General features: G+C 38.3%; 1 protein-coding gene across 3 annotated transcripts in view; it reads right to left on the reverse strand.

Moving 5' to 3' along the window:
- Window positions 1–10,321, reverse strand: part of LOC131253516 (uncharacterized) — a 32,679-nt gene extending 22,358 nt beyond the window's left edge. The window contains exon 1 of one of the 3 annotated variants that reach the window (XR_009175237.1): window positions 10,126–10,321. Coding sequence is in view for 2 of the 3 variants with exons in the window: in XM_058254542.1 (XP_058110525.1) it covers window positions 10,126–10,183 (58 nt within the window). In the remaining variant the exon portion in view is untranslated. The remainder of the gene's footprint in view (window positions 1–10,125) is intronic. The other 2 variants (XM_058254542.1, XM_058254541.1) reach the window with 2 other exon arrangements.
- Between the last annotated feature and the right edge of the window lie 376 nt (window positions 10,322–10,697).

The following is a 10,697-nucleotide window of genomic DNA, read 5'->3' on the forward strand; positions in this document are numbered from 1 at the left end:
TGAATTAAGTGTTAGGCTTATTTTGCATATGGGCCTGATCAATTCGGTCTGTTAGGTTCTAAGGACCAAAATATGGCAAACCTCCAAAAATTAGGCTAAATTAATATTTTGGTAGGCCATAATATGCAAAATAGAATTCATGATGCATTCGCCGTTGGAATATCCATCGGGGCCACAGGGACTTCCGATGGAGATACTAATTATTTTGACCATTAAAAAATAATAGGGTGAACCAATGAACAACTCGGATCTTACATAGACAGTTAGGAGGGTCTGAAAAAAAAATGTATGTTTTAATGCTGGAAGAACGGTCGGTGTTGTTCATAATGGTACGGGCCACCAGAATCACGAATTTGGTTCATTTTCTTTATTGTTTACATGCGTAAGGTGCTCCATGGTGCACCGTGCATATGCACACATATTGATATATGTGCACATGCATTGCACCCATGGTAAATCCACACCGTCCATCATGCAAACCCAAAACATAATAACATATTTAAAATATAAAATAAAATAAATACTAACCTTCCAAGCCGTTCTTCCACTTTATCTAATCTCTCTCCTTTTATCTTCTCTCTTCATTTTTGTTTTTCTCTTTATGATTGGAGAGAAATGTCCGTCCTTATAAAGAATGAATGATTCTGTTGGAGATGATCTCTCCTTGATTGCTGGTGGGTTTGTTTTTTTTAATAAATCGCATCAAGGAAGAAAATCCTTCGTGCGTGTGATTTCAAATCTTGAGTTCTTAACGTGATTTGTTTCCCATTGATATGTGGGGTCCATCATGATTCTTATGAGCAATCTATTCCGTCCATCCGCTTTATCATTTCATGTTAGGTTATGAGCCTAAAGGACAAGACAGATCTAATATTTAGGTGAGCCACACGATAGGAAACAATGTATGAGTGAGTGGTGATGATAGATGGTTGGCTGGATTAAATTGATAGTGACTAGGGTCACATAGTTCGGATGGTCTAAACCACTGGCCACCTGTTAGCTAAAATCTCATGTACGGCTCTGAACATCCAGATACATAACTCGTCTCTTCTTCTTTTTTTCTTTCCTTTTTTCTTTTCTTTTTTAAATATAATATACTATCTTATCTTAAAAGAGTCAGAGTCGAGCGTCTCACATCTTACCATTTTTTAAGGAATATTTTGATTTACACATAACTTTTCTCTGCACCGTCCATTTTAACCCAACTTTCACCATGTCTTATCATTTTGCATGCCCTATCAACAACCTAAGTTTGGGCCTTGATCTCTTAAGGATGACCAAGTTGCCTGTTTAATGGCTTACGCCTATTTATAACTCAAAACAATGTTTATCGTCATCCTATGTAAAAATTAACTGGTAATTTTGATGTGTACCCTATGATTTCCCTAATGAATGATTCACTTAGACATTTGGATGGCCCAGTCGGCATATCAGACTATGATGGATGATCAATTGATGGTCTAAAATTTAAGTAATTAGATGGTTAGGATGTTAATCACGGTTATGGGTTATTGTACAGTCATTTTCGCAAATGGATACGTTGAAAGTGGTTTTTGGATGTGGTATATGTTAGAAATGTACACCGTTAGATTTAAGTGATTAGTTCATACGTGTAAAATACTTATTTTGACGATAAGTTAAGCATATTCATCAGTGACAAATAAGATAAACGGATTAGAATTTTAATTTGACATGTGTATGAGTGGATATGAATATCAGGTAGTTAGTTTAGTATGATCAAGTGGTCCAAATTCAAATTAGATGGTTAGATATCTTCATCTGATGGTGATAGGTTATATTAATGGTTAGTTTTAATGTACGGGTAAGAATACTAGGGTATTTAATGGTTCATCCTATCAATCAACGGTTGAAAAGTGCTCCATATGGTTAGATTCAGGTTAAACTACATACATATTAATAGATCTACAAGTGTATAGCTGAACAAGTGTAATCATACATCCTTACGTACAGGGTACAGGTAAACTCGCACCCAAAATTTCGGGTTGTTACATGGCCAGGCCGAGTCGGGCTAAAATGACCTAAGAGGCTAAGACCAAGCTCAGCCTGCCACAGGCCGCCAATTAGTCCAAGCCCGGTCCAAAGCAGGGCAAGGCAGACTGGCCGGCCATTGCCAGCCCTAAGTATGGTCCTGGATACATCAATGTTGTTGGGTGCTAAATTCCCCGAACTGACCTCCTACAATAACCTTTACCAAGGAAGTCCCATCCACTTTCCCATGCAGCAAAATGGTGCATCGGTTATCTATGATGATGCGAAAGGAAAAATATGTCATACCTCATGCTTTGGTTGATACTAGGGAATCTTTAAATATATTCTCAATGATGACTTGGGTAGTACTAAACAATCGAGAGAAGGAACTAACTATATTGGCATGACTTTAGCCGCTTATGGCAGTTCCAAATGGCAATAAGAGGGAGGTTTTTCTTTGTAGTAAAGGCAGGACCCGCCAGCCACATAGAAGAATTCCATGTAAGAAGAATAACGCAACCTTTAACTTCATCCTAGGGAAAACATGGATGGAACGAATAGAAGCCACACGCTTTAGTCATCATCTTCACAACAACACTATGAGAAAAGCATAGAGGACCTTTCACCCAATAAATACATCACTAAGTCAGATTCCTCCCATCAATGAGGGCAACTTCACCTCCCAAGAAAGGCGTCAATCGACTTGGTATCGATCCAGTCGTCCCAATCATAAACGTTCAATCATCATTGGTCTCCTACACAAACAAGTCCAACCAGGTTAGGGTACACATGCTCCAAATATTTGGAGGATGCTTGGCAACAAAGAGGTTTCATTTGCACAGAAACAAATGAAGAGAGGCCATTACCTTGGGTTCAAGGTGATTGGCATTTTCCTAGATGTCTAGGGCGAAAAAGGTCATTTTGACATTAGGTTTCTTCATCTCCAAGTTGATGCTTACATAGAAGATGAAAGAGAGGTTTTCTCTTCAAAATGCCCTTGGGTAGTTTTAACTTTGCCAGAAAAGTGGAGGGGAGAATGAGAGGGTTTTCTTTCAAGGTAGTTCTTTTCATATTTGCAAGTTGGAGAGAAGAGGTGGGAATGGGATGGTTTCCTTTAATTCTATTGTTCGCAGGCTAGAGTGATTATTTGCGAATATATATGGGTATCTCTAAGTTTCTCTTGATTTCAAGGCCATGATAAAAGGTGATATGGCTTATCCATAATGTAATTTTCGTCCCAAGATGGTGATAAGAGGTGTGTAGACACCCACCTATGATGAACATATGGATTAATTGACCCTGTTAATATTCAAGGAGGGTCTTCTTGATTCAATAATTTTGCAAGAACTTTGCAAGTTATCCTAACCTTAACCCAATCCCATCTTAAACCCAAACTTAATTTGACCCAAATTAAACCCAAGCTAAGCTCAAAACCTCATTCAAGCCACACCTTGAATCATCCTTAAACCCAAGCCGAGCTCAAAACTCATCCAAACCTCACCTCAAATCTTCCTAAAACCCAAGCCAAGGATCTAAAATGGCTTAAGAGGTGTGGGGCCCAACCCAGCCCAGCCTTGGTCTGACTAGACCCCTTTATCTTTTAGAGATCTCCCTGAGAAAAAAAAAAAAAAAAAAAACATTTCCCCTGGAAGAGTCTGTTTTTTAACACTCTGGAATGTGGAAAAAAATTATTTGCATCCCAGTGAGTACCCGTTATACATGGTCAATTATCTCCGTTTTCTGGCTCTAATTACCTGGGCTTCCCATATCTTGTTTCACAACCCATTTTGAAGCTCTTTTAGTCAGCTTTCCAATGAACCGAATTTCAGCTCAATCCAATTTTGGGGCACACAGTTATAAGCGAAAAAACTGAAAGGAGCCTAGAAATTAGTTGACTATCACAATATAAGAAGTTGACTCAACCCATATCCCTCAATCCTTAGGAAGTTTAACCCCAAACTAGAATCATTAGTTAGCCCATAAAGTTAGCTTTCTAATGAAGCCACAAATCGCCTAAATCTGATGCTTGGGCATTGAGTTCCAATCAAAAACCAAGAAGTGCACATGCTGGTTTTCATGCAAGAAACAAATTTGAAAATGAAAATAATGTCCTTGCATGTAAATAAAAATTCAAATCTACTCTTGTGAATGTTCCCAATAATCCATCGTGCGTCAATGTTGTCGAAAGCAATCACATAATCGATTATGCGATCGCATAATCACATAATGCCATCCATATGGCATATGCAATGGTCGCATATGCTATATGGATGGTATGCGATCGCATATGCGATTATGTTATCGCATAATGGCATATATGATCGCATACTTTCCATTTTTTTCCCGATGTTTTCAATTTATTATTATTTTTTTTTAAAGCTTATTCCATCTAACAACGTTGTCGTGCGCTAACCTCACTATTCGATCTTTTCCTATATGTCCCAATCTGTTATGTCAATTAATTGATTTAGAGACAACACTAGCATCGGACACACCAACAATCGACGAGCTACTCAACATTAATGAAAAACTATTTACAAAATTTAGCTTAAACAAATCTCCTAACAACTCTTCCTAAGCAAGTACTATTTATATATATATATATATATATATATATATATATATATATATATATATTCTTCATTGAGTAGTAGAAAATATCCTATCTTTAACTCGATGTGATAAGTACCAACTATGGTGTCCTCCGATGCATTGTTTACATTTAAAACTTGTGACTTCCGAATGAGTTGTCCGAAAGTCCACAAAACCTCCCCTGTCCTCATCATATGCCTTGTTGTCCCTGAATCCATAATCCATTCACTAAAGTTTAAATCAATTATTGACACTTCCATACAAACATAACTAGCGAGTGGATGAAAAATAAACGTTTTACGTTCTGGGCAAATCCTAACCCAATGACCATGTTTTCATCACAAACTAGAACCCATCACCCTATTCTTCGGCTCTTTTGTTATTATTGTTCTTTGGATGCATAGATTCAACATACATTTCATGGGGTTGTAGTGGTTGTGCAGGTTTCAGAAGTTGATATCTAGGTGGATTTAGTTGCTATCGTAGTTGTTGTTGTTGGTAACGAGGTGGGTATGGACGAAGGCAATGAGGAATGGATTGGATTGATTATTGGGAGCACTCTGTTTATCCATTCTCCCAAACCTTTTTCTTTCACCGAATATCTTTCATTTTGACTTTTGGCAGTAAAAGCTATACTGCTTTTGACTTAAGTTCATATTCTAGATGATGGGCTAAATCATCACAAGTCTTGATTAGCTTATTATGATTTAAGATATCTTTGATGTGGGACCAAGAATCTGGTAGAGATTAAAACATTGCTATAATTTTCTGATTTTCTGTCAACATACAACCTACATTTTGCAAATTCATCATCACATGTTCCGTTTTCCTAATTGGGTCCTTAATGGAGCATCTAATTGCCATTCTATATGCATTAAATACCATCTGCATTGTTCTGATCTTGGCATATGATATTTTGACATAGGAATCAATCGGGACATTTCACATTTCATTGGTAGTCTCATAAATTTCGTGCGAGGTATCTGTTTTTTGTGCATATAGCCAAGAAGGATATTTCTAGCAGTTTTGTTAATTTTTCTTCCATTTTTTGTATTTTGTTTTTTGTGCATATAGCCAAGAAGGATATTTCTAGCAGTTTTGTTAATTTTTCTTCCATTTTTTGTATTTTTGCTACGCAAGTTTCAGATTACTTATCAGAACATTTTTTGTTTTCTATCTCCGGTTTTCTTCTAACAGTTTTTAGTGTGTATAATACATTTTCTTCGTCCAACAAAATCCTAACATACCTACACCAGTTATCAAAGCTATCCCCATCAAAATGTTCTCTTTTCAAGAGATCGGCTACAACTAATTTGCACACTATTTCTTGTCACTACATGTACGAGGGTCCTGTATTAGTCAACTGGTAAACACATCCAAGACACTTTATTTTATTTTCATTAATGTGTAATCATTATCAATGGTCCAAAATGTCCAAATTGGCATCACTCAAAACAGTTGACACAAGGGCAATATAGTCATTGCCAGTCTGGCTCAAAAGTTCCATTTACCCAATTGGGTGTAACAGAAGCAATAAAAGTCGAAAGGACAATAATAAAAAAATCCTTCCATAGCAACAGTCAGGTGATACCTACAATAGACATATCTCACATATAACAAACCTTAACAGCTTCGCAACATACTAGTGTAGCGCTGCTATAAGTTAGTATATTGCAGTGCCACTCACATGCCATGAAAATTACAACTATGGCATCCGCTATGTATTGCCATGCTATACAAATTTTTGTATAAAACGATGAAGTGCTGCATGAACAACCCATTTCATCATTTTCTCGCATCAGAATTGTGTAGATCAATCCATAACAATAAACTAGAATATGATGCACCACGCTATCTAGGCCCAACCCAAAACTTAAGACCCAAGGCCTGAGCTAACCCAAGCCTGACATGGGCCTAGCATAGTGGCTGGAGCCTGAAAAGATTGGTTGGGCCTGGGCCTGACCTGGACCGTCGAAAATTGATAAAATCCCCATTTCCAAATTGAAACTTCCTAATCTATTTGTTGATCAAGGTGGCCACACACACATAAAGAAATAGACATTTTAGAGGAATGAAACCAACGTTCTACATTCAAGATGGATAGGTTGCCTAAACAAGGATTGAATGGCATATTTATTGGATATAACGCATAAATATAAGTCGGGATGAATTGAGCCGAGTTGGGTCAGGTTAAAATGACTTGAGCCCACACCCTTCCCAAAAATTGATCAAGCCATGCAAGGGCCAAGCTACTAGGTCTAAGCTTGACTTAAAGCAAGGTTGGGCTCGTCAGATTGGGCGAGCTACCTGGCCCATTGCACCCTTACTACCAAGTCATCAATCCAATCCATCCAAACTCCAAGCCAATTGCCCCTTTATTCCCTACAATTTACCCCTAAACCTCTTAGGCAACAACTAAAAGCTTGCCACTTACTCATCCATTATTAATTTAATATCCTTTAGAGCACCTCCCTTTCTTCTTCAAAATTACAAGTTTGCCACTCCAAACCGCTGTAAATAGAGGAATGTCTCTCCAAGAGAGGGACCTCTATAAATAGACTAGAGGCATGTCTCTCCAAGAGAGGGGTCTTGACTCTTGAGAATTCTAAGGCCCCTAACATAAGAACCAAACTCCCTAAGACAATTTCCTACAAAATTTTAGAAGAGACAACACATAGAACAATGGAGAAGAAAGAGAAGATGGGTGTGGAGACTATGAGTTTAGGAAGCTCTTCTTTCTAGGGGCCAAGGTGTACAACTCTACTCGGGTACCATCTAGAGGGTAAATTATTCTCTTGTTCTTCCTCTCTCCTCAATTCTCTTCAAAATGAAGCTCAAGACAAGACCCTATTGAAGAGTTCAATACATCAAATCAAGGAGACTAAGCTCAATTTCAAATTCAACTCAAATTGAAGATCAAAATATCCAAGCAATCAGAAAAACAACTGCAGTGACAAATTCACTAAATTCAACTCACAATCCGTCAATCTCCCTATATTCTTCTTCTCACCCTCTGTATTCTACTTTTCTTTTTAATTTTTAAATTTTTAAAAGCCAGCTTCACTATTGTGATGAAATTCCTTTCTCAGAATTTATGTTCTCCCAAAGTAGAGACCACATATTTACGTGGGTGGAAAAGTGTGTCTAGCAGTATTAATGGGCTGGACAGCTCAGCCATGTAGGGCCTTGGGCTCCTAAACTTGGCTCGAGGTCTAGGCCCAGCTTGAAATCTTGGCCTGGTCCAATTTTCAAGTGGGCCACCGTTATACAAAAAGAACTGACGGTTTAAAGTCGATTATGAACGTTTCACATTCAACAAACATGGTTAGTTTATAAGCATTCTTGGATCTAGGGTCATGTTTCAATGATTAAAACCATTTATGTGATGGGACTCATCAAGTATGTAGAGGATATACCACCAAAATTTGTTAGGTTGGACCATTTCAAACCATTGATCATTTCACTCTCTAATTTAGCCAACTGCCCCTGGCTCGGCCTAGCCATTTATGACACTAGGACTAGGGATTAGGGGACTAGGGCCAACCCTTGCCCAACAGCCCATTGCCACCCCTAAGGGTGTCAGCCTCTTCCTTCAAGCTTGAGGCTCTTTCCTGGAAATGCCAAAGTCATAGTTAGTAGTGGACTCAATTTCTACAAACTCAGGGAGAATTCTTCTTCAACTTTCAGGAATATTGAATGTAAAGGAAGGTTGCTAGTCAACCTTCAAATGGCATAATTGGCCTGTAGCGACTCCAAGTCATGTCTCTCCTTTTCAAAGAGTTGCCAATTTGTGAACAAGGCAGGAGCATAGTTCCCTCAGATTTGTAATCTCTTATTGGCTATGTCATAAATGTAGTCATGTTGCGGCAAACCACGTATGATCATGAAATGCTTATTAAGCTCCAATTGTTACCTAGTTTGTAGAAGGTAAGCTTTTGAACCCCAACGTGAGTTTAAAAGCTTTGAATTAAATTTCAGTTATTAGTCAAACAATGATGTAACTGAATTGTAATTTCCTTATGGCCCGTTTGGGAGCTTGGATTTTGGAATGCATTGGAATCCAAATCACAATTACATTGCCTTCAAGGCAATTCTGAATCCTCAGTTGTGTTTGGTCAAAATGGACTGGAATCCAATTCTTCCATTTGGGAGCTTGTATTTGGAATGCATTAGAATTCTTCGGTATATTCAAAGGACCTGAATTTGATTAACTAAATCAGCTTTCATATCCCAAATTAGTATGTGTGTGTGTGTGTGTGTGATATTTGATAGAATGATTGTAATAAGCTCATTGAAATATATACTTTGGCCAAAAATGAGGAAATTCCGAGCCTTGGGTGAGCCACAAATATAGGGATCACAAACAAGCGACTCACTGATATTTTCTAACCATCAATTTAGATGTCCAACGGTTGGCTGCTTTGGATCATTCTATTGATGTGATTTTAGTGTTGCAACCAATAATTGGATTGTTTTGGGGCATCATCAGCGTGCCACGTGTACAGTGGATTAATAGCCTAGCGACACCGTTGTTAAACGTGCGACTCTTTTGCCTTTAAAAGGAGCCAACAAAAGCATTTCATTTGGATTACACCGGAATCCCAACATTTTACTGAGATTTCGAAATACACCAAAAGGGGCATTTGAAATACCTCTGATTCCATTTACTGCCCAAACCAGTGCTGCCAAAATCCAAATGCAAAAAGTAGCTATTTGGATTTGATATACACCCATTTACCTCCAAATCCAAGGTGCCAAACAATCCCTTAGGATTCATGTCAAGCAACTAGGTTCCAAATTACAATTACGTTAATCTCAAAATTGAAATTACATTAATTTCATGTCGAACAACTTCAATTCGAAAGGAACAAAATTGCAATTCGAGGGCTAATCCCTCATTATGAATACTATGAGACACCATCAATTCATTCCATTTCCTACTGATTAAACCAAACGGTGGCAATTCAGTCCGCCTTGCACCCAGCTATGGATTAAAATACTGGTTCCATTCCCCTTATTCAGTCCGGACTCACTCCAGGTTGCACCACAAATTCAAATATAACCTGGACAACTTTCACTGTGTAACCCTGATACGGACTATTATAATACTGAAGAATAGCCACATGACTTTTCTACTGCAGGATTCTTTTCCGAGCTGCGCTTTTGAATTGTTGGGACCGATGCTGAGTTTCGACTCGGCGAATCAACTCGGTAGCGGACGATAGTTTAGACCATGATCTGCGTTTGAATGCTTAATTGAATTGAATTGCAATGACCCAATTCATTAATGTGAAAAAAAAAAAAAAAATTGATCGAATAGATGCTAGCCCCACTCAGTTCATTCCCTCTATGTTTCACCAAATTATTGCAATTTGATTAAAACTGCACATCCAAACGCACCCAAATTGTAATTTCGATGTGGGGTCTACCCTGAATTCAAATCCAACTATTTGTTCCATCAAACATAACATGAAATTGAAAAAGAAAATACAAAAAACAGAGAAGAAAGGAAACCGAGAAATCAAGGAGATGGTTTGGAAATACCGTCGCCGAGAAGAACGAGTTTGAAGGTGAGAGTTTGGGAAGGGTTCGAATTACTCATCGTCTCTCAGACGACGCGACGTTTCTATCGACGGCTGAGATTTGTTTGAATTTTTTTCTGCTTTTTTTTCGTGTTTTTCCGATAGACGGAGAAGGAGAGCGAAGAGAGATCGGAATTCGTCGCGTGGCCACATTCCTTTTGTGGGGCGGAGGTTTGTTAATATACATACCCGAAGTATTGCTATTTTGTACCTCGGGACTGTAACCGTTGGATCTGGAGTAATTCTGCAATGATCTAAGCCGTTTATACGATGGGCCTAATCATGGATGGAAAAACCCAAAAATCATTTAAGATATAACAATCAGATCATCGTCAGGAAACAACAGTTAATGAGGATGGTCCATATTCTAAGGAACGGTCGAAGAGAATTTTTGGTGTTCCCCATGCACGGTGAGGTCCATCTAATAAATGGTTTGGATGATTGCAATTTGATCTCAGATCCAAACGCCTCGTTTATCTAGTGGGCTAAGTGCACCTAGTTGCACATGGAGTACGTAACCCATGTGGTCCCACG

This window comes from Magnolia sinica, chromosome 8, assembly GCF_029962835.1.
Source record: "Magnolia sinica isolate HGM2019 chromosome 8, MsV1, whole genome shotgun sequence".
Classification (NCBI taxonomy): domain Eukaryota; kingdom Viridiplantae; phylum Streptophyta; class Magnoliopsida; order Magnoliales; family Magnoliaceae; genus Magnolia; species Magnolia sinica.